General features: G+C 38.7%; 1 protein-coding gene across 2 annotated transcripts in view; it reads right to left on the bottom strand.

Moving 5' to 3' along the window:
* TENM2 (teneurin transmembrane protein 2) overlaps positions 1 to 25673 on the bottom strand; it is a 1011554-nt gene that overhangs the window by 290884 nt on the left and 694997 nt on the right. For both annotated transcript variants that reach the window (XM_081934447.1, XM_081934448.1), the window contains one exon: positions 578 to 812. In XM_081934447.1, coding sequence (XP_081790573.1) covers positions 578 to 812 — 235 coding nt within the window. The remainder of the gene's footprint in view (positions 1 to 577; positions 813 to 25673) is intronic.

Raw genomic sequence — 25673 nt, 5'->3', positions numbered from 1 at the left:
TTGCTTAAAATTATTTTATTGATATCCTTAGGTATTAACATCCAGTACTTAGCACCTGGCCCTTTGGGAAGGGCCATACATAATTAAATATAACTTGGTTACAAGGAAGAAGGTCTTTTATGCTATGGCACCCACATTGTGGAATTAATTTCACCTGAGATTAAGTTAGTCCTGACCCTACTGGCCATTTGCAAGACGCTAAAAAATTAGTTTTGTGTCTGGGCTGGAGCCTCAGGAGTGTAATAAAGCCTGTCACTTGGTTTTATTGATAGTTATTTAAAAAACTCAACTGCTATGTGTTTTTTAATTTTATATTAAATATTTTAATATACTATTTATATTTTAAATCTATTTTATTGTAAGCTGTCAAGAATCATTTATATGAGATAGGCATCTATACAAATCAAATAAATTAATAAACAATACAAAAATGACTTACACGAACATGCTGCCCAAAGAATTGGTTCCTAGATTCTAGAAATTTCAACAAACTAATCTCGTAAATTGTCTCAAAGACATTCTTTTAAAAAAAAGGAATGCTATTAAAATTATTTTGGAAACATCAACATTTTTCTACCTGGTCTCAAGTGGCACATTGCTATTCAGAACCCAGCTGTCCTGTAACTGAACAGATTCAGGAGTGGTGGCCAAATCATTTGATGCAGGAGCTGGTGCATGGATCTGGTTCCGCCGATTGGTTAAGGAATTCCTATTGAGGGAGTTGGCAGAAGAATGGTGATGAGATAGAGTATGATTGTGAGGTGGTGGAAGAGGTGGTCTCAGAGTTGACTGGCTGTGATGATTTGAAGGCCCTAGAAAGGAAAAAGACAAAGAGGAAATATCTCTGAATTATCCAATCTTTTAAAAAACAACTAATCCTAAACCTTTAGGTCAAAACTACATTCTACTTACCACCCAAGTAGGCTTAGGACTGCATTTCAAAAGAAATAGATCAATTTCAACATTTGTAAATTGGACCCTTAAATCAATAGCTGTCATATAATTTGTTATGTAATCATTTCCTCCTTGTACTAGAAACTAATTATTTCCTTAAGCACGCTCCAAAGTTACAAAAGAGTTAAGAAATTTAGTAACTTGTGAATTAGTTACATGCCAGTCCTGAGGATGTTTGAATCTGTTAATTTCCTAAATACATGACTGTTTAGAAATGCAAAGTTTACTCCATGACAAATGAAAGGAAGACATAAATATACTAAATAAAACAAAGCATATCATACAGGTATTAGAGGAAAATAAATAAGTTAATAAGCTTACAAAATGTGTTAATAGTCTCTTTTCTATCAACCAAGATGAATAATTAGATAATGTTATTATGTTCATATACTCCTATATTATTTCAGTCTGAAAATGAATTAAAAGACAATATAAGAAAAAAAACCAAGCATAACAGGCAAGTGAAATATTAATTGTACATTTAATCATACTAACTTGTAATTTATATAGAGAGCAATAATTAGAAAAAACAACATTAGCAAATCACAATTAGAATGATATATGTTTGAGAAACTTGAAGATACATTTTCTATTTAATGAATCAAACAGTGACAAAAATGTCAGCTTAGAAAAGTGTTCATAAATTGATCTATACTCCTGTGGAAAAATGGGAAGATGCATCCCTAGACTATTTTAAAAATATGAATGTATATAATTAAATATGTAATGGTCTCTTTAAAACCAGAATGAATGATCTGGTAGGTAACCAAATGAAAAATTAAATTTATTTTTAATCACATCTATTGTAAATTTATCTGAACCGGGTTTGCAAGTTGAAAGTTAAAAGTTCAGATTTTATTTTTATGAGTCCCTGCTGAATTTCTTCCTCCCAAAAAAAAACTTTAGTACAGAGACTTCTCAAAGGACCAAATTCTGTAATTTTGTGAAAGGAACTACAATTTCATACACTTACCAATCCATAAGAAGTTTCAAATGGATAACATCTGAATTGGAGAAATGTTTTTTAATTTGTCAATAACCATCAGAATAGGATAGCAATAGCACCCTTGTATCAAAACAAAAATATGTATAAAGGGGCCATCTTTTCCCTTTGTTTCAATCTTCCTATTTGTTCCTCCTTAATAATAATAATAATAATAATAATAATAATAATAATAATAATAATAATAATAATAATAATAATAATTTTAATTTGTTAGCCGCTCCCTTTCCACCAAGGACTCGGGGCGGCGTACAGTAAAACAGATAAAAACATAAAAACACATAAACATCTAAATACACACATATACAGAGACATACATGCACGGAGGAGGTAACAATTACATCACAATCAGAATATTAAAAACCAGCTATTAAAATACCCCGTAATAATAACACAATTAATTAAAATTTAAAAGGACTGTCAGGAGGATAAGAAAGACTACGGTTGAGCCAGGCCAGATAGTTCAAAAAGGTGGGTCTTAAGCTTTACACGGAAGGAGCGGAGATCGGAGGTAATCCTGATGTCACGGGGGAGGTCATTCCACAGGGCTGGGCCCATCACAGAGAAGGCTCTGCTCCTAGGTGTCGCCCCCCGGCACTGTTTAGTGGACGGCACCTGGAGAAGTCCCTCTCTGTGTGAGCGGATTGGTCGTAGGGATGTATGGGGCAGGATGCGATCCCGCATGTATCTAGGTCCTGTGCCATGAAGCGCTTTAAAGATCGTAATCAGAACCTTGAAACGCACTCGATAGACTACAGGAAGCCAGTGCAGCTCGCGCAGGAGAGGTGTTGCAGGGGAGTATCTGGTCCTCCCCATAATCACCCGCGCGGCCGCGTTCTGGACCAGCTGCAGTCTCCGAGTGCATCTCAAGGGAAGCCCCATGTAGAGAGCATTGCAGTAGTCCAGGCGAGACGTCACCAGCACATGGGTGACTGTGCGTAAGGCATCCCGGTCCAATAAGGGGCGCAATTGGCGCATCAGGCGAACCTGATGGAACGCCCCCCTTGCCACGGCTGTCACATGGTCATCCATGGACAGCTGGGCATCCAGGAGGACGCCCAAATTGCGCACCCGTTCCACGGGGGCCAGTTGCTCGCCCCCGATGGCCAGAGATGGAAGCAACTGGTTGAACCGGGGGGCCGGAAGCCACAGCCACTCCGTCTTGGAAGGGTTGAGTTTTAGTCGGTTGCCATCCATCCAGACCCGCATGGCCTCCAAACACCGGGACATCATTTCGACGGCCTCTTTGGGGTGGTTCGGGGTGGAAATGTACAGCTGAGTATCATCAGCATACAGATGATATCCCACCCCAAAGCCACGGATGATCTCACCCAGCGGTTTCATGTATGTGTTGAACAGGAGTGGCGAGAGCACCGACCCCTGTGGCACCCCACACGTGAGGGGGCTCAGGGTCGATCTCTGCTCCCCTGCCAACACACGTTGCGTCCGGCCGGAGAGGTAGGAGCCAAACCACCATAAAACGGACTCCCAACCCCTCTAGCCGGTGCAACAGGATACCATGGTCGATGGTATCGAACGCCGCCGAGAGATCTAATAGGACCAGGATAGAGGAACAACCCCTATCTCTGGCCCTCCAGAGATCATCAACCAACGCGTCCAAGGCCGTCTCCGTGCTGTGCCCGGGTCGGAAGCCGGACTGGCGCGGGTCTAGATAATCATTCTCCTCCAGGTGACGTGGAAACTGTTGCGCCACCACACTCTCTACAACCTTCACTAAAAAGGGAAGGTTGGAGACTGGACGATAATTAACTAGCTCCGTTGGGTCCAGAGAAGGCTTCTTGAGCAGGGGTCTCACAACCGCCTCTTTCAAGGCGGCCGGCAGAGACCCCTCGCCCAGCGAAGCGTTCACTAGGCCCAGGAGCCAGTCGCGTGTAACCTCCCAGGTGCCAGTGCAAGCCAGGAGGGACACGGGTCCAATAAACATGTGGTAGGTCGCAGGCGTCCACGCAACCTGTCCAAATCCTCGATGGCAACCGAGTCAAACTCCTCCCAGAATGGTCCCTCAAGACTCGCCTCGGGCGCCTCTACTGGACCACTGAAAGGGGCCCATCCCATCCGGATTTGAGCGACTTTGTCCTGTAGATATTTCCCAAACTCCTCTGCTCTGCCCTGTAAAGGGGCTTCCCGCGGCCCCTCAAACAAGAGGGAGCGTGTCACCCGAAACAGGGCGGCAGGGCGGTTATCTGCGGACGCAATAAGAGCGGCACAATGTTGACGTTTGGCCGCTCTTAATGCCACAAGGTACGTCCTCAAATAGGCCCGTGCCTGTGCTCGGTCAAATTCGGAACGGGAGGATCTCCAACGACTCTCTAGGTGTCTCTTGTGGCGTTTCATCACCCTTAGCTCCTCGGTAAACCAAGGGGCCCGGGTGGTTCGTCGCCGCAGGAGGGGCCGCAAAGGCGCCACCCGGTCTAGGGCCCCGGCAGTCGCACTATTCCATGCGTCTACCAGGTCCTCCACCCGGGGGCGGGTCAGGTCTACAGGAGGTGGCCCAAGCTCCATCTGGAACTTATCTGGTTCCATCAGGCGCTTGGGGCGGAACCATCTAATACCTTAAAAGGTGAACTATCTTATCAGAATCCAAGGAAAAAATAATCTTGCAAACTGTAGGAGGAAAATTCTGCATGTGTAGAGCTTTACAATGGCTGGTAAGAGAATTACATTAATTTACTGTACGCACATTTACTTAGATCTAAACTAGTGGTGGGATTCAGCCAGTTCAGGCCAGTTCAGGCAAACCGGTGTTAAATTGGCTGGCCCTTCCCCTTCCTGCCCCGCCCTTTCTAAAGTGCAGGGAAGCCTACTAGGGCCAAATGGGACATGGAAGGGGGTGGCGTTCTCCCCCATGGCCTGTTTTTGCTCCCATGGGGGTGCAGGAGGCAAGTGCTACCTGTCACACCCCATGGCCATGCCCATCCAACCAGTCATTAGGGCAGAGAACCAGTTGTTAAATTATTTGAATCCCACCACTGACTAAACCATTGTGCCAATTTGTATCTAAGGAAGATTGAAGCAGGAATGAGAAGGATTGACTTCGAGATCCCTAGATAAAAGTATACCCAGTGGTAAAACTACATTTATTTCTACAGCAAATTTGAGTAAGAAATGTCAGAAAAAGTATTATTCACAGGTTTCATTCGCTGAGTAGAGAATACATACATACACACAAAAACCCAACATTTAGAGGAGTATAGTGTAAGAGCACCTTCTGTTTTAAATCAGCTTATATTCTCCAATATGAAGAAGAAGTAATAAAATACAAATCTATCAGCATCATCAGGGAAGGGAGTTTAGAATATGTCCTGATGAAATAAAGCTATAGTGCTTTAAATCTTTTGGTGGCTTGACCTCATAAGTGACAAAGCAGATTAAGACATAAAGACAAAAAGAACCAGATAAATTCTTATTTACAGTATGACTAATCACATAAGAAATACAAAAAGTTGTGTTACAGAAAGATAGGTTTTTATAAAGTAATTATAGTGAAAATGTGTTCTGTTCTCTTAAAGGTCCCACATTTCCTCATTTACATCACAGTGCCACACAGAACATTAAGTCTTGCAGAATGGTGGGAAAAAAACATATTTTAAAAGGTAAAAAGAGGTCCAGGGTATGTTTAAACTAAATACTACTTTAACTAAATAGATACCTTTTGAAATATACTCTTTAAGGGAAAAAAGAAAGTAGCCAAAATGTTTCTGAAATCATCCTTTAACTTTCTTGTCTATGGGCATCAAAACTAAAATGTATCTTGGGATTCCCAATGACATAAGCAAATTTTTATTCATTTTTATTTCACTGTGAAACATGGATAAAGGTAAAGGTTCCCCTTGCACATATGTGCTAGTCATTCTCGACTCTAGGGGGTGATGGTCATCTCCGTTTCAAAGCTGAAGAGCCAGCATTGTCAGAAAACATCTCCATGGTCATGTGGCCGGTATGACTAAATGCTGAAGGCACACAGAACGCTGTTACCTTCACACCAAAGGTGGTTCCTATTTTTCTACTTGCATTTTTTCATGCTTTCGAACTGCTAGATTGGCAGAAGTTGGGACAAGTAACAGGAGCTCACTCCATTACATGGCACTAGATATTCAAACCACTGAACTGCCAACCTTTCTGATCGACAAGCTCAGCGTCTTAGCCACTGAGCCACGACGTCTCTGAACATGGATAGAGTTCAGTAATTTTATAGAGTTTTAAACTGTCCTTTAGATAATCAAGTATAACCTGTTCATTGCAAGCATCCACAGTGAAGCACCTCTGATAGACGATTCTTCATTCTGTAGTGGAATACATACAGAAAAAGATCAACCCAGCTAGAAAGAAAATTTCCACATGTATTGTTATTGTGGTTGCTTCTTATTAATGTTGTGCAAAGTAAGGCCAATATTGAAAGATCAGCTTTAGATTACAAACATTTCTAAGACTTTGGAATTGTTGCTTCTCTCTGAACCTGATTGTTTTCAGATGTTTCATTACTCAACAACATAACATCACCAGTGTAAGTGAGGGGAGGGGGGGATTCCTTAAGATTACAAATGTCATTTTATTAAGGCTTATGATTAAAGTAAAGCTATTTGAAGATTACAGAAAGCAGGATAAAGTAGCATAAAATAAAAGCTTAAAAGTATTATTAATGTTTTTAAAAAATTAAAAAGCTCTAATATTGAGAGAAACAGGGAGGAAGCTATTTTTGTAGTATGGTCATGGTCTTTCATACAGAGGTGGCTCTTCTTCCATCAAATAACTTTTATTTTCTACCATTATGGCATAAAATACAGACCGAGATGACTAAATGGAAAAAACTACAACTGTCTTTGTTGGGAAGGATAGCAGCAGTAAAAATGAATGTTTTGCCCAAGTTTCTATTTCTTTTTCAAATGATACCAATACTCAAAAAAGATGCAAATTTGGAAGAATGGCAGAAAGGTATTAATAATTTTGTTTGGGCAGGGAAGAAACCAAGAATAAAACTTAAAATAATGCAAGATATACGTGAAAGGGCAGGTTTGAAAATGCCCAACTTAAAATTATACTATGAAGCAGTAGTTTTATCAACAATCAACGATTGGATTAATTTAACAGAGGATAGAATACTGAATATTGAGGGATATGATTTGGTATACGGTTGGCATGCTTACTTAATATATGATAAGAAGGTGGACAAGATTTTTAAAAGCCATATTTTAAGGAATGCTCTACTGCGTGTCTGGAAAAAATATCAATATAAGTTAAATGATAAGATACCTATGTGGATAGTGCCCAGACACACAATAGAGAATATAAGTATAAAACAAAAACAGGATGTAATTACATATAGAGAGCTTCTTAACATAGAAAGAGGTGTACTACAGTTAAAGCCTTTGAATGTACTAAGAGAGGAAAGGGTAATTTAAACCTGATTTCCGTATGGACAGTTACAGGCCAGATGGAAAAAAGATCAGAAAATTGGTATCATGCAAAATGAGGATAATTTGGTAAAACAAATTAGGGACCAGGGTCAAATGCATATTAAAAGGTTGTATAATATACTGATAGAAATGGATTCTGAAACAGAGTTAGTTAAAGATTGTATGATAAAATGGGCACAAAACTTTGAAGAACCAATAATGATGGAAACATGGGAAAATATTTGGGTAAGGAATGTAAAATTTACACAAGCTCAAAACTTGAGAGAGAATTTTTATAAGATGTTTTATAGATGGCATTTAGATCCTAAAAAGTTAGCTTGTATGCATCAGAATTTAAAAATCTAAATGTTGGAGATGTGACTGTGCTGACGCTACCTATTATCATATATGGTGGACTTGCAAAAAAGTTAAAGCATTTTGGATAAAAATATGGTGGATTATTCAAAATATTCTTAAAAACAGGATAAAGTTCACTCCCCAGCTGTTCTTGTTAGGGATAATTACAGACTGTACAGTTATAGAGACTAATTTGATTCTGAATTTAACAACGGCAGCAAGATTGCTGGTGGCGCAGTACTAGAAGAAGGAAGAGCTGCCTACTATTCAAGAATGGACGTTAAAAGTAGTAAACTTAGCAGAGATGCCCAAAATCTCAGCATATCTCAAGGACCATTCAGATGAGAAATACAAGTTGGAATGGAGAAGATGGATTGAATATATTCAAAATAAATATCAGTCTAAGAAATTCCAATTAGCTTATGAGTGAAAGAACAAGGATTGGTATAATTTATCTAAAGTTAGCTTAACAAAAGAAGAGTTAAAGTACAAGAGGAGGAATATGTTAAAGTTAGTTAGCTTATGTTAGCGTATGATTGTTAAATCTTTATACCCTGTATTTTGCTCTGGGAGGTTGGGGGGAGGGAGGGTTGGAGGGGTGTGGGATCGGAGTGGAGGGAGGGGAGGGGAAGGGGATATATTTGTAAGATTTATTAAAACTCTCTAATAAAAAAAATAACTTTTATTTTCTCTATCACTGGGTTGGATCTAGAAATGTGTGTTGTGCAATAGCGAGGAACCTTTCTGTCCATAGGATGTGTTTATTCTAGCATCATTTTGTTTATGCAATTAATGGATGTCTCACAATTTTCATTCACCTTATCCCAAATAACTTTTTAGCCTTATCTACCCCAATGGAACACAATTTACCTGAGTTTTAATTACTTTAGTTTTAAACAATCATCAGCCACCATGATAGTTAGCCTATTAATTTTAAATTTATTTTATACAAGTTTCCTTATATTTTAGAAACTTCTCCATTTCTAAGTCAAATGTGACTGTTAAACCAGGATGTCAGTTTCCAATAGGGGAGACTATCTGTAGTGCAGGGTTGACATCAACCCTCCCCCCCCCAAAAAAAGAACCACTCCATACCAGCACTGTTAATCTTACCTAGTTTGAGTAATGAAATGTCCAGCAAGAAAACAGCCAAGCTCAAAGACCACCAATTTCCTTTTTGTATGTTTGCTAAACCTAACAACATGGTCAGTGTTACTGATTGGAAATCATGGTTGCCACCAGCTATTATAAGCTATTACAAAGTTTTATTTTGCATGTCTCCTTGGTTTCTTTCAAAATCTCAAGTTTGTTCTCCATATTTTCATCAGAAAGGCAAGAGCATACTCCTAGAGCTTATATTTGTGGCCAGATATTGTCAATCATATATGGTGATTTTTTTTTTTTAGAAGAATCTGGTCTGCCAATGTTTTCTACCATGTTAGATTTTATATTTTCGTTGACATTAAGACCAACCTCTTTCCCATGGGATCTTCCCTATCTTTACTATAAAGTTTATATCCAAGAATGATTGATTAACTTATGATTCACTCCAGTTCATTGGGTTACCATTACACTCATATATTCATATTTTCATTTGCAATCACATGTACTCCTTCTTCCATCTTGATCTGGAACAATCTAGCATTGGAATAGAAATGTTTATAAATCATATATTTTTCAAATGTTTTCTCAAGAAAAACAAAAACACCAATATATAATGCATAAGAGGAAACAGTAACTTGGAAAAATATTGAAAATCAGTATATTAAATGAAAGGAGATACTTCTGATTCTTTCCTTTACATATACACCACTCTGTGCAGCTTTCTTAAAATATGTATTTTGGAATGTAAGTATTGTAGCATGCATAATTTTCTTCTGAATATACATTTTTTTCTACAAACTCTACAAATTATTTCCTTAAATGCATGCATATATATATGATCTCCTGACATTTTTATATATACTATACTAATTAAACATTTAAAATTAGAGACTAGCAGATTGCTAATTACTAATTATTCCCAAATAGTAGCAGATTCCATGAATTGAGTTTCTCTATGCCATGGGTGTCAAATTCAATTTCATTGAGGGCCACAGAGGGGTTATGTTTGATATGGGAATGGCCAGGGTGGGCATGGCCAGCTCAATGTCACTCATCGAGGTTCTGTTTTCGGCCATGATGGCATCCTTTAGCTCTTTGCCACTGAAAATGGAGTTCAGGGAGGGCTGCACATTACCTGCCTGGGCTCCGTTTTTGCTGGCAGAGGCACAGTGGACCAGTCCTTCGTTGTTTCCAGGGCAGGTCCATGGGCCAGATCTAAGCACCCTGTGGGCGAATCTGGCCCTTGGGCCTTGAGTTTGACACCCCTGCTCTATGCCATAATTGATTCCATTTTTGTGATTTGTACAATGTTTCATTTTTTCCCTCCTTAAAATTCCTGAAATACTTACATTTCAGGCTTTTAAATATTTGGGGGGGGGGGCAGAGAATATAACTCTTAGGGAAAAGACTTAAAAATACAGTCATATCTTCCATTTAACTTCCCTTTGCTCTTCTACAAATCCCGCTGTAGCCAATTTTTGGCTAAAATTCTAGTCTGTTGATATTGTTGCAGATGAAAATATTATCTGAGCACATCTTGAGAATCTGATTGCTCTCTAGATGGTTCATGAGGGACCCCAAAAATTGCCACAGTGATGTAAGAATAATTGTGTATTTCTTCTAGCTCATTTAGAAAATGAGCAGTGGTGCCAAGTGACTGGCGTCCAGGATGAAAAATTCTAGAACTGGGTGCACAATAGTCTCCCCCCCCCCTCCCACAATAGTGTTTTATGAAACTCAGCCTTTCTATAATACGTATACAGTAGGCAATTGTACAATGGCACAAAGCAGAAACACACTTCAGTTGCCACATTAAGAAAATTTATGAACGTCACACTTTGAATTTCTCCCAAACACAGCAATTCTGAAGGAAAAAAAGATGTATATACGTTAACTCAAATGCAAACAGGGGCCATATGGAGGTCAGGACTATAAAGCTCCAAGAAAAAATCTTTCTCTACCAAATCTATTTGCATCAGAAAGTATTGACAAAAGGAGGACAGCATTTTCATAATGCAAGCAGCAATGATGGGGATGAATGATACAAAGGTGAGGGGACAGTGGCCAATTTTGCTCAGTAAACAGAACAGAGGTGGTTAAACTCTTCCTTATATTCCTTAATCTCAACTATTAGATAACGATATTCTCTATGCCTTTTTATATAATACAAATGTTAATTATGTTTTATGTGGCCATCACGTTCTTTCTATTATTCACTGTTTACTGTAATACCAGAGGTTTTATTTTATGATCATTATAACTGGATAGCTGAACATTCATGGAACTTTCTGTACCTTTATAGTTTTAAAATAGAATAGGATTGACTAGAATAGAATAGAATAGAATAGAATAGAATCACAGAGTTGGAAAGGACCTTGGAGGTCTTCTAGTCCAACCCCCTGCTTAGGCAGGAAACTCTACACAACTTCAGTCAAATGGTTATCCAACATCTTAAAGACTTCCAGTGTTGGAGCATTCACAACTTCTGGAGGCAAGTTGTTCCACTGATTACTTCTTGTCCTACTCTCAGGTACTTTGCAGATTCCCGCAGGTCTAATGCTAATGCTAAAGTTGTGTGTTTGTTGACTGTGACAGAAAGGGAAAAACTATTTAAATAATGTTTTTTTTAAAAAATACTGTTATTGATTTTTGTATTTTGCTACTTTTTAAATTTCAGAGTTTGTTTATAAAATGCATCAAATATACAATACAATAGCAGAGTTGGACGGGACCTTGGAGGTCTTCTAGTTCAACCCCCTGCCTAGGCAGGAAACCCTACACCACTTCAGTCAAATGGTTATCCAACATCTTCTTAAAGACTTCCATTGTTGGAGCATTCACAACTTCTGGAGGCAAGTTGTTCCACTGATTAACTGTTCTGTCAGGAAATTTCTCCTTTGTTCTAAGTTGCTTCTCTTATTGATTAGGTTTCCACCCATTGCTTCTTGTCCTACCCTCAGGTATTTTGGAGAATAGTTTGACTCCCTCTTCTTTGTGGCAACCCCTGAGATATTGGAACACTGCTATCATGTCTCCCCATGTCTTTCTTTTCATTAAACTAGACATACCCAATTCCTGCAACCGTTCTTCATATGTTTTAGTCTCCAATCCCCCTAATCATCTTTGTTGCTCTTCTCTGCACTATTGCTAGAGTCTTAACATCTTTGTTACATCATGGTGATTGAATGGAGTATTCCAAATGTGGCCTTACCAAGGCATTATAAAGTGGTATTAATACTTCACGTGATCTTGATTCTATCCCTTTGTTTATGCAGCCTAGAACTGTGTTGGCTTTTTTGGCAGCTGCTGCACACTGCTGGCTCATATTTGTCCACTAAGGTTGTTCACTAAAACTCCAACATCCCTCTCACAGTTACTACTATTGAACAGGGTACCACCTATACTGTACCTGGGCATTTTGTTTTTATTGACTAAATGTAAAACCTTACTTTTGATGAATGAAAGCCATGAAAGTGTAATTAGGTTCAGCTAGTGCACATAATGAATATAAACATCCAATACTTGTCTTCAGTAAACTGTTCTCCCCTTCCCAGCTTCTGTGGCTAGGAAGCAATCAACCTGTGATTTGGTTACAGTTAAATGTGTTATCTAGAGCAGTGATGGCAAACCTATGGCACGTGTGCCACCTTGTCAGGGCACGCAAGGCGCTGTCCTGTCAGCTGGCCAGCGCACATGTGCGCGCTGGCCAGCTGAGTTTTTTAAAGCCATTTTTCGCCCTCCCCAGGCTCCAGAACCTTTATAGGAGCCTGGGGAGGGCAAAAAGAGCCTCCCCCCCCCCGGAGGCCCTCATGAGCTTCCCTGAAGCCTCCGGAGTGCAAAAAACTGGCCCTACGGGCAAATCAGAAGTTCGGGAACGGACTTCCAGTTTGCTCGGAGGTTCTTTTTGACTGCTCCAGAAGCTTCAGGGAAGCGTCCTGAAGGTCCCTCAAGTCTTCGGAGCGCTCAAAACGACCCTCCGAGCAAACCGGAACTCACTTCCAGTTTGCTCAGAGGTTTGTTTTGACTGCTCTGGAGGCTTCAGGGAAGCATCCTGAAGTTCCCTCAAGCCTCCGGAGGGCTTCCAGGGTGCGGGGGAGGCTGTTTTCGCCCTCCCCAGGCTCCTATAAAGCTTCTGGAGCTTGGGGAGGGCAAAAAAAGCATGGAAAAAATGGGGGGTCGTGCCTGTAGTGCGTGCATGTGCACTGGGGGTCGCACATTGCATTATGGGTGCGGCATGCCTGCACACTACCCCCCTGCGCTCCCCCCACTTATGGCACGCAAGCCAAAAAAGGTTCGCCATCACTGATCTAGAGTATCCTTTATACTGAATTCAGATGACATATGGGTGTCTATAGAAGGGACAAGAGAGGCAAAATGTGTATTGTGAAGCAAACTCTGCCTCTCACTCTGCCACAATCAAATATGTTAGGGACAGAGCCTGCACTGCAATATTATATAGAGAGTAGGCATTTGTGTTTTAATGGCAGCTCTTATTTTACTATTCAATTATCAATTTTATCAGGACCTTTATTATAACTTTTTAAGAACAAGAACTTATTTAGCTGTTTTCTGTTTATGTCAGATTCAATGTTTTCAAAGTTCTCATTCTGAGGGTCTCTAATAGCTTAGAAGTCATCAATAAGCAATTTTCAATATTGGGAATTGATTGATGAGAAAGTGATATTTGTGAACTTAGTGTTCTTTAAAAAGTATCTGCTGCAGGTGTAAGCAAGAGGGCTAATCCTGTTATTTTAAACACTCAACCCCATGGAAAACCATTGCCTGGAGGCTCATTGTGAGGACTAGTTGTCTGGGGCTTATATGGGTGATCTCCCATTCTTTCCTTATCCAGAGTGGTTTCAAGGAATTAATCTACTCACCAATTCCTTGGTCTTTGCCACAATCAGCAACTCCAGTTTCATTCCCTTGAAGCCTCAGAGATTGTTTCTTTACTAAGACTGACCAAAATATTTTGCTATATTTAATATGCTATCTAGATTTCAATGCTATTCACATATAACATTAAACCATCTGCACTCCACATAGCTCACCTATTAGGACTTTGCGTTATGTGTGAAACAAGCACTATGGCTCCTTCAGTAAATACTGAAGTGGCCAAAATATTAAAATAAGAGAAGCAGAAAACAACTGCATTTAATCTGTCTTGCTTAAAATGAAGCACTATATGTTATTTTCAGATCTGTATAATAATTCATTTCTTTGTACCACCTTGAGGAAAAAAATAATGTACTTGGAGGAGACTTTTCTAAAATTAATTAGAAACTGTCTATAAATAAGCTGTAATAATTAGCAAAATATACAACAGTCAACCCATGCAAGATTAACTGGAGAAATAGGCTCATTCCTTTTTTTCATGCCATCTTTTATTTTTTTTAGCCATTATAGTAAATCATCTGAAAGTCATAATTTTGCACAGCCTATTAAAATTTTATTTTCTTTCATATACAGTTTTTTGGAGGGGAAATTAAGTGCCACCTTTTTTTGATAAATCAGCACTAATTGAAGCATTTTGCCAACTTCTGGAAAAGGAACTTGTTGAACAGTATGAATCAGTTTGGGGGAGTTTTGATAATTTTCAGGATGTACAGAAGATTCATTTGATCTACAGCATCTGCAGTGAAAAGGATTCTAAAATTATTGGCAAGACTAGATCTGAGTGTGGTTCAAGAAAAGGAAATGTTCCTATAAAGCAGTGATGGCAAACCTTTCGGCACTGAATGCTGAAAAGGGAGCACGCACACATCTGAGCCGCAACCCGTAAAAGAAGTTGCCCAGGGGCATGTGCGCATGTGCGAAAATAAACTTACGGTTTCCAGGGCATGCATGTGCACCGGCAAGATGGTCTTCCTGTTTCTGGCATGCATGCACGCATGTCAATCAGCTGGCCAGCATGTATGCTCACGCTGGAAAATGGAATTTCACCACTGGCGAAATAACCAGAATAACTGGCTCAAAGTCACCCATCTAGCTTTCATGTCTAAAGGCAGGAGTAGAACTCATACACTCTTGGCTTGTATCTGGTGCCTTAAGCACTAGACTAAACTGGCTCTCTCAATATATCTATAAGGTAAAGATAAAGTTCCCCTCATACATGCATGCTTGTCGTCCCTGACTCTAGGTCAGGGGGGTGCTCATCTCCATTTCAAAGCTGAAGAACCAGCAGTGTCCAAAGATGTCTCCGTGGTCATGTGACCAGCATGACTAAATGCCGAAAGCGCACAGAACGCTGTTATCTTCCCATCAAAGGTGGTTCCTATTTTTGTACTTGCATTTTTACGTGCTTTCAAACTGCTAGGTTGGCAGAAGCTGGGACAAGTAACAGGAGCTCACTCTATTACATGGCACTAGGGATTCAACTTTTCTGACTTTTCTTATCGACAATCTCAGTGTCTTAGTCACTGAGCCACCGCGTCCCATCAATATATCTATACACTTCACTTATTAAATACTAAACATGTGTTTTTGTTGATTACATATAAATTAACTTTGTCAAATTGAAAGGATTCTAGAAAAACATGAACAGAACTTGGAAGACTGATGTTAGTCTACTTCTGCAATATGTACTTATTTCTATTGCCATACATTATATTTCCAGGAGCATTTTTATTGAAGGTTTTATTTAGGTTAAAGGTTTTATTATAGTTCTGAGAAGACAAGAAAGAATCAAAATAATGACGAAGTTCAATTCTTTGGATCAAATGGTGGAAGACAAATCTGACACACAGGAGTCATTAATACTCGCAATAACTGAAGCTAGTTAGAAAAAGGGCATGGCCCTGAAAGATAAAATTTTGGAACAATTCTACTAGAAAGCATGCTCTGAAGCAGTAAACTCTTTATTGCTTGACTAATCTTCACCCAAATTTCTCAAAGTACATGGCACTTGGGGAGGGAAGCACATGCTTCTTATATTCCATAACAAAGGGTCAAATGAATATTATAAGACTGCATTATAGAATTACAATATGAATTGGTTATTTCTTGGGGAAGTTTCTTTTTCAAACTAAGAAACTTCATCAGTGCCAGTAGGGAGCGGGGTTGCTCTCAATTTATATTCTGGTGGCTTACCCTGTCAGTGTTGGTAGGAGTGATCTTGGCCAGAGGGTTTTTGTTTGTTTGTTAGGATGTTTGTTGTTGGCTTGTTTAGCAATTCTTTGATTGGGGTACTTTTCACTTCTTGGTGTTAATCTATGCTTATCTGATTGTTTATTGCTGGTGGTGAGGTGTTTTGGTCTTTTTGCTCCCTTTTCAGCTTGTTGATTGTCTCTTTCAGTATGTAGATATTGTTTATGATTATATGTCTATTGATAACCAATTGTCAGAGTGCCAGGCTTCCGGGTATTCTCTTGTGTTTTGGGACTTGGCTTGGTCTAGGATAGTCACAGTCTTCCATATGAAACAATGGTTAAGAATCTCCATACATTGTGAAATTGAAGAGTAATAATCATGTCTTCTTGACTGCTAGTTGGTGTTCAGGGATGTGTTCGCCTAGTTGGCATTCATGGATGTGTTCAGCCATACAGTCCTTATACTGTATATTGTAGATGACTCCTGTTTTTTTCTTCTTCTTCAGGGATTGCTGCATCTTTTAGTTTATTTAGAAATGTTTCGGAGAGACTTTAATTGGTTGTGTGCTACACTGATGCAATATGATTGTAATCGTCTGTTGGTGGTTTCTGAGACGTTTTTGATGTATGGCGGTGTTAATCTTTTTACCACTTGAATTCTGCTATATTGGGTTGAATGATCAAGCATTTTTTGACGAAGTTGCATGGATATCCATTTTGTTGGAAGATGTATAAATGATCCGTTTCCTTATTCTGCTGTACAGGATTGCTGCAGTGTGTTTGTGATCATCTAAGTAGTGTTCTTACATACCTTCTCTTGTGGGAGATTGAGCTATTACTTTAGTAGTTGAGTACTTGGTTAGTGTGGGTGGTTTTTTTGGTAAACTTGTGTTTCTAGTTTGCCATTGTAATCTCTGATGATAAGGATATCCAGTAATGGTAGGGTGTTGTTGTTTTCTTCTTCCTTTTTGCTATGAATTCATTTGAAGATGTTGATGGTTTTATGGGTGTTCTCTAATTGGTCCTTTTTATTATGGTAGAGGTGTCATCTACATACCTGATCAATATTTTGGGTTGTATGTATGGGAGTGCTATGGATTCCAGACATTGTTCTTATGACTGCAGCTCTGAGTTCCGAAAGTGGTGGGTGTATTTGTTGATAAGTTTGTTGTACTGAAAATATGTATTTAGAAACTGAAGATCTATGATTTGAGGTATTTAAATCTTTGGTTAGGTCGGGCGTGGTCTGAAGCAATGTTGTCATACATTCTTTGGCTAATTCTGAGTCTATGGAAGTGTTTAAAGTCTGTGACATCAAATGAGACCAGGATTTCATCCTCATGGACTGTCAAATCTTTGACTCTTTTAAGGCACTATAGTGGGAAATTACGGAGTATTGTTTTCCAGTGTGAGGTGCCTAAAAAAGATCCAGCAGCCCAGAAATAAAAACAAGAGTCATCTACAAACATACAGTGTAATGACTGCAAGAATCACTGCATAGAACAAACAGGCAGAAAACTCGCAGAACACATCCGTGAATACAGTCAGCAGTCAGAAGATAAGCTGAGAACTCTTCAATTTCACAACATATGGAGACACATAACCATGGTTTGATCTGGAGGACTGTGACCATCCTAGACCAAGGCAAGTCCAAATATGCTAAGGTATTATTGTGTCCGTCCTAGACCAAGACCAAATCCAAACATGTTAAAGAATTTTTGGAAGCCTGGCACTCTTACAAATTGGCCATCAATAGACACATAAACATGAATATCATCTACATACTGTGCAAAAGAGACAACCAACAAGCCAAAAAAGGGAACAAAAAGACCAAAACACCTCCCCATCTGCAATCAATACCCATATGACCATAGATTAAACCAAGATTAGCATTAGACGAACAAACAAGAAGTGAACAATACCCCAATCAAAGAATTGTGAAATAAACCAAACAATAAACAACCTCCCCCCCCAAAAAAAAATGTTCACTCACTGAACACCAACACTGAAAAGCAAAACACTAGAATATAAATTGAGGGCAAATTCTACTCCCTACTGGCACTGATGATGCTACCCAGTTTGGGTAATGACATCTGTAGGAAAACAACCAAGCTAAGTGAGCACAAAGGATCTGTCATTTCATGTCTGAGCTGCAAATACATTCCTGTATCAGAATGACAATATGTAATGTCATTGTATAAAAATTACATTCACAATGCATACTGTATGATATAAATATTACACTACCTCAGACTTTTCTAAGATCTTTAAATTTCTACCAGGCTTATTTTTTTCTTACTGACTTAGGGATGGAAACAAATAACTAACTATAACGTATACAAGTTCTTGTATTTACTTGTATAGCTAAATATATGATTTTTATAATTAGAAATAGGATTTTTATAATTATATCATATGCCTGAAGTTCAGATGGACAGCAACTCCTAATGTGCATCTGTATATCGCTCCATAAATGGTTTAAATTTGCATACTCTTGCCTTACGAACAAATCTTTATCTTAGGAAACTGTTGTCAGACATTATTATAAATCATAATATAATTAGATGACAAGCTTAATTGGAATATAACAGTTAAAAAGAAGATTTGTATATGTTCATGATACAATATGAATCATATAACATCTTCATAAACATTTATGAAGGATTTATTTTAAAAGATGTTAAGCAAGGAAATGTATTGAAAAGTATTTTTATATTCATGACTTGACCTAACTACACATTCATAACCAAACAATAAACTTAAAAACTCTGTGAAAATTGGTATTTTAGAACAAGGTTGACCAGATGTTCAATTTGGTTGATCTATTTTATTTTTTAATTAAAATCAGGTTCAAAGAAGCAAGGCAACTCATTTAAAAATTCAAGAACAGATTGCTTCCGAATATGTAAACAGCTATATAAATCAAATAAATAAATAGTCAGTTGTGTGTGTGTGTGTGTGTGTGTGTGTGTGTGTGTGTGTGTGTGTGTGTATATATATATATATATATATATATATATATATATATATATATATATATATACACATACATACACACTCAGTTACAGTATTTATTTATTTATTTTTCAGGTTTTATTGTCCACCCAAATCAAAATAATGTTGATAAATTATAGCTTAAAATTATAAATAAATAGATAAATGATAAATGAATCAAAATATGAAAAGACAATAAGAAATCAAGTCCTTCTTTCAAGATTGATAAAATTCAGGGTTGTATGCCTGTTGAAATAAATCTGTTTTCTAAAAACAATGACTTCTTGCTGTGCTTTTTAATACTAGGCCTCCCTTGTTAGTGATTTAACATTGATGAGAAAATCTTCAATGTTTTACAGGTTGGAAAAGAAAAATCAAAAGTACAAGTACAGAGTAGGTGAAACCTGACTCAACAGTAATAACTATGAGACAGATCTTTGGAGTCCTAGTAGACAACCATCTAAATGTGAGCCAACAATATACAACAACAGCCAAAAAAGCCAAAGTCCTCCTAGGTTTTTAACAGAGTTAGAATCAAATCACATGAAGTAGTAATACCGCTCCACAAAACCTAGGTAAGACCACACTTAGAATATTGTATCCAGTTTTGTTCATCCAATACAAAAAAAGATACTGAGACTTTGGAAAGAGTTCCAAGAAGAGCAACAAAATGATTAGGAGCCTAGAAGCTAAAACATATGAAGAACAATTCCAGGAACTGGATATACCTGCTCCACTGAAAAGAAGGATAGGGATGATATAACATTCAGTTTTCCAATACTTGAAGGGCTGCCACAAGGAAGAGGGGGCTAACCAATTTACCAAAGCACCTGTAGGCAGGACAAGAAACAATGGATGGAGCAAGGAGCCAAAGAGCAAAGCAACCTAGAACTAAGGAAAAATGTTCTAACTGTGACTACAATTAACCAATGGAACAAATTGCCTTTGGAAGTTGTGGGTGACCCATCACTGGAGGCTTTTAAGAAGAAACAGGATAGCCATTTATCAGAAATAGTATACATCTCCAGCAAGAGCAGGGGGTTGGACTAGATGACCTCCAAGGTTCCTTCCAACTTTGTTATTGTTACTGTAAATCAACCTGGTATGCATTGCCGAGATCTGGCTGGGTCCAGAAAGAAGGGGGGGGGTCACCAATCAAGACGTAGGGGCAGGGTTGGATATTTGGCAATTGTCATTTGAGATTCTTTACAGCCTTCATAGGCACTTCAGCACAGGTCACCAGATATGACATCCTGTTCATTAAGCCTTTAGGGATCATTTGGGATTATTAACGTACTAGCTTGCTACCTGTGCAACGTGACTCAATTCCTGACATAGCAGTAGAGTTTCCCAGATTTATGTTCTTGGGACGACTATAACATGCCTTCTTAGGAGAGAGGTCTCAGGAGTTCATGGCCACCAAAACATCCAGAGTCCTAAACGCGACAATGATCACACACTGGATTCAGTGTTTCCATAGGGGCAGTGACTATGTGATCTGAAATTGGGGAATTCTTGGTGTCTCACTTATCATGGTCAGATCACTTCCTGATTATCCTGGGATTGTCTAATGCAGACCTGTCAAGCTGGCAGCCCATGGGCCAGATGCTTCACTTGCAGGCCACGCTCCACAAAGGCCAAAAATGTCATGATATATCACAATATGTTATATGACACTCTAATGCATGTGTCCCCAACCCCTAGTCCATGGACCGGCACTGGGCCTCAGCATGCAGAAACTGGACCATGCAAACAAGCGAAGCCCCATCTGCTGGATGCAAGCAGCACACAAAACTATGCCCCATCCAGTCCATGAAAAAACCTCTCTCCACAGAACCAGTCCGTGGTGCCCAAAAGGTTGGGGGCCACTGCTCTAATGTCACCATCCACTGCAGGAGGGTGGATCCAACAGAAGTTCTTGGTTTCCTATTCTAAATCACTTATTAATGATTCTCTATCTACCTATTTGAGCGTGGGTTAGAGTAGACTAGAAGACCTCCAAGGTCCCTTCCAAATCTGTTATTCTGTTCATCACAGGACGATCATGGATTTGACTAATTCTGTAATATTTACTATTTATGGTTCAAAACAAGAAGCCACTTATCATGATTGGTTATCGTCTTTAACCACGGATGAGCATGCATAGCCACTTTCCATTTTTTTTCAAATCTGCAAAAGCTTTATAAATCCATACCAGAACTTTCAGCTGAGTTTAGAAACAAATTAGAAGCTATTTGAAGCAAGTCAGGGTTGCCAGGATATGTTTAATGCTTCTAATCCATATTAAAGAAACAAAAGAAATCTGTTGTATTCTGTACTATTTTCACAACTGCATTTCCCCCACATCAACGTTCAACATTTATCCCATTCACAATGCATTGACATTCAACCAGAATATTATCATATAATTGCAATTATCTCCATATAACTAGGATATTGAACTAATCAGGTAAATGATGTTTATACTGTAGAGATTACTTGAATTTCTAATGACAATGCTGAGTCACAAAGGGAATATTTTCTACCACAGACTTATTCCTTTAAAGAGAAAATAATTCCGGAAAAGGCTGGACCCAGGTATCACAAGAATTTTTTTTTTGGGGGGGGGAGGAGGAAATGGTTGGTGAGTAGCATGAAGTATAGGATATATTTGGCAATCCCTTCTTTGTCATAAATAAGAGACAACTCTGCAGGATTAGTATTCATCATTCTCACCATGGGTTCACCTAGAAGGATTGTCATAATCTTCAGCCCTAAGCCTCTGTCGTCTTCTTGCAAAGTACAATATATATTAGCAATAATATATATTAGCACTGCAGATGTACATAATGCTCTGTACTTCAAATGTCCTAGGTCCAGAGCTCAGCATACAAATCAAGTCCTTGGTCTCCTCTTCTTTGTGTTTCAAAAGAACATAACATAAGTGGCAGTTTGTACCAAAAACTACCTAGCATCCTATTTATCAAAATGCCAGTCAAAAGGCATGAAATCTATTTTATAAATTTTAAATGTGCATAATAAACTATGGAAATTACAGTTAAGCAGAAATAAAAGGATACTGTCAGCACCAAAATCAAGAACAATGTCTAGTAAAGTTGAGTTCTTTATTGTTTCAAACCTATAGACACAATCTTGTCAGACTGAAGACTCTACTATGTGCATCTATAATATACTCTGTGAACTATTCGGGTGGGACTGTCTTCACCCTCTTTGTCTTACATGTTATGTAGTCTGAGTTGTCTCTTATTCCTCTGGAATTCATTGCCTCCCTCCTAGATATCCATCTTCTCACTACATTCCATCACAGATATGCCCAGAGAGAGACAAGCATACATTTAGAGATAAATAAGCAAATGAATATTGAGCCACTATTATTTCCTATTGCAAACACTAAAATGTTCTGAATATTCCTGGAATACTCAAAGAAGTATTCTGATGAAAGAGACTGGCTTATTAGATTGGGTTCTGCATGCAAAAAAAATTTTTTTTCTTTAAAGATTCATACATACACCCCTCCCTGCCCCCCTATAGCACAGTATTGATAGAATCACAGCATGAGAAAGGACCATTTAGTCCTTTAGGTTCAATCTTCTTCTCCAAGCAGGAGTCCCAATTAAAGCAGATGGCTGTTGAGGTTCTGCTTAAACCCCTAGAGGAAAAAGGGGAGCCCATTATCTTTGAGCTTCCAGTCAAACTGCTCTGCTTTATGAAGTTTTTTTTTTTTATAACATTCAATCAGAATGTGCTTTCCTGGAACCTAATCCATTATTTTGTGCCCTTCACTCCAGGGCAAAAGAGACCTGGCCTTGACCTTCTTCTATGTGACATCCTCCGCTCAAGTATATGAAGAGTGCTATCATACTTCACTTGGTTACCTCTGCTCAAGGTTAAATATTTCCAATTTCCTCAATTGGCGACCTTTGACTAACTCAGAATAAAGTGGAACAATTATTCCTACTGCAGGTCTTCAACCTAAAATCCCATTTGCTGTTTTTGAAGTCAAATCACACTGCTGACTCATATGCAGTTGGTAATCAAGTACAGGTAGTCCTGGACTTGCAACAGTTCATTCAAAGTTAAAATGGCACTGAAAAAAGTGATTTAACATTGTTTTTCACACTTATGACCGTTGCAGCATCCCCAGGGTCGTGTGATCAAAATTCAGAAACTCAGCAACTGACTCATATTTATGACAGTTGCAGTGTCCCGGGATCTGTGATCACCTTTTACGACGTTCTGACAAGCAAAGTAAATGGGAAATTCAGATTCACTTAACAACTGTGGCAAGAAAGGTCATAAAATTGGACAAAATTCACTTAACAAATGTTTCACTTAGCAGCAGAAATTTGGGGTTCAATTGTGGTCGTAGTACTACTTGTATTATTCCAAACTCTTATTAATAACTAGCTGATAACCTGGCATTATCCGGGTATTTGTTTATAGGGGGAAAATATCCGGACCAAATGTAATTTCTAATGTTGGATTTTCCCCCTTATCAGAGTGAGCCTCGTTGTGGAGTACTGAGAAGCCTACAAGAACAACTTCTTCCTGAGCCTTGATTTTGGCAACAATTAAATTCATTAAAAATGTTTTCCCTGTGCCCCCAGAAGCGTAATTTCTAATGTTGGGTTACCAGAGGGAGCCCCTTTGTGGAGTATTGTGAACTGCTACCAACTCCACTGTGCAGTACAGTAGAAGCCATTTAAAGGCATAACAGGATGTATCTAAACAGAACACACATCCCACGGGGTGTTAGGGGTATCTTACCCCCACAGTATTTGTTTCCAGAGAATAAGTCATCCGTGTACCAGATTTGATTGAAATTGCTCAAGGTTGAAACACCTCTGAAACGAGTTATGCTGAAACACACACACAGAGCCATTTATATATATAAATATGTATGTATGTATGTATGTATGTATGTATGTATGTATGTATATGTGTATGTGTATGTGTATGTGTATGTATATGTATATCTATCTATCTATCTATCTATCTAATCTATCTATCTATCTATCTATCTATCTATCTATCTATCATCTATCTATCTATCTATCTATCTATCTATCTATCATCTATCTATCTATCTATCTATCTATCTATCTATCTATCTATCTATCTATCTATCTATCTATCTATCATCTATCTATCATGCCAACGGGCGACACCAAGGAGTAGGGCCTTTTCTGTGATGGGCCCAACCCTCTGGAATGACCTCCCCCCCAACATTAGAACCACTACTGACTTCCGCTCCTTCCGACAGAAATTGAAGACACACCTGTTCCGACTGGCTGGCCTGGCATAATTTTAACGTCTACCTCCTGGCATACATATTTCTTACTGGTTTTTTAAGGGGAATGCTCTTTTAAAGTTAATTTTATAGGATCTTGGGGTTTTAAATGCTGTACATTTTAAATTATTTACTTAGCAGTATAGTTCTGTATATCTTTTTATCCTCCTCTTATTTATGTATTTATCCACTTAATATTTTAATTGTTTATTATGATGTATTTTGATATGGACTGTATACCGCCCCGAGTCCCTTTCGGGAGAGGGGGCGGTCTATAAGCGCTAAGAAATAAATAAATCATCTATCTATCTATCTATCTATCTATCTATCATCTATCATCTATCATCTATCTATCTATCTATCTATCTATCTATCTATCTATCTATCTATCTATCTATCTATCTATCATCTATCTATCTATCTATCTATCTATCTATCTATCTATCTATCTATCTATCTATCTATCTATATATGCTGGTTTTGTTGTATTCGGGTCTTTTCCCGTGTAAGGTTGAGATTGTCTTTGCAACGTTTCGGCAGGATCACACCTGCCATCTTCAAGCTGTGGGCTTAAAATGTGATCGGAGCTGCCGTCTTTCTGTAAGTCTTGGTGGGAGGGGATGGGGGGGTGGCTTTGTTTCAGTAAGTGGAATGATTGGTTGTGTGGTTGTATCATGATTGGTAGATTGGTGCTGATTGGTGCAGGTTGTGTGTGCATTGTTGTTTTGTATTTTAACGGCTTGGGTGGTGGGTGGTGTTCGTTTGTTGGCTAGGGCTGGTTTCCAGATGTTTGGTAGGCGGGAGGTATCATCACGTTTGTTCATGCTGTGGGGATGTTTCTCTATTTCGATGGCTTCCATGATTATTCTCTTGTGGAGGTGTTCTGTTTTGAAGATTAACCTGGCTCCTTCAAAGTTGATTTCGTGTCCTGTAGCTTTAAGGTGCTGGAAAAGGGAAGAAGTTTTTTCTTTTTTTCTTACTGCATTTTTGTGTTCTGTGATGCGTGCATTTATTCTCCTGTTTGTTTGTCCTATGTATATTGCTGGGCAGATTTTGCATGGTATTTCGTAGACTCCTTGGTTTTCTAGCTGGATTTTGTCTTTGGGGTTTCTTAAGATGTTGGCTATTTTTTGGTCAGTGGTGAAGGCTGTCCTGATATTGTGCTTGTGGAGAATTTTGCTGATTTTATCTGTGGTGCCTTTGATGTAAGGGAGGAGGGCGATGCCATTTTCCTGTTCTGTATCTTGGTTTTTGGAGGGAGTCTCTTTTTGGATTAGGTTGGTGATTGTTTTTCTTTGGAATCCATTGGAGATTAATACCTTTGTGAGTTTGTGTAATTCAGTTTTCAGGTGGTCTTTGTCGGCTAGGCATTTAGTTCTGGAGATGAGGGTCTTGGCTAGAGAGTTGATCTGTGCAGGGTGGTGATGGGATTGTGCATTTAAGTAGCGGTTGGTGTGTGTTTTTTTCTG

The sequence above is a fragment of the Natrix helvetica genome, assembly GCF_964273705.1.
Source record: "Natrix helvetica genome assembly, chromosome: 1".
In the NCBI taxonomy this organism is placed as follows: domain Eukaryota; kingdom Metazoa; phylum Chordata; class Lepidosauria; order Squamata; family Natricidae; genus Natrix; species Natrix helvetica.
This window is presented reverse-complemented; position numbering and strand designations above follow the sequence as displayed.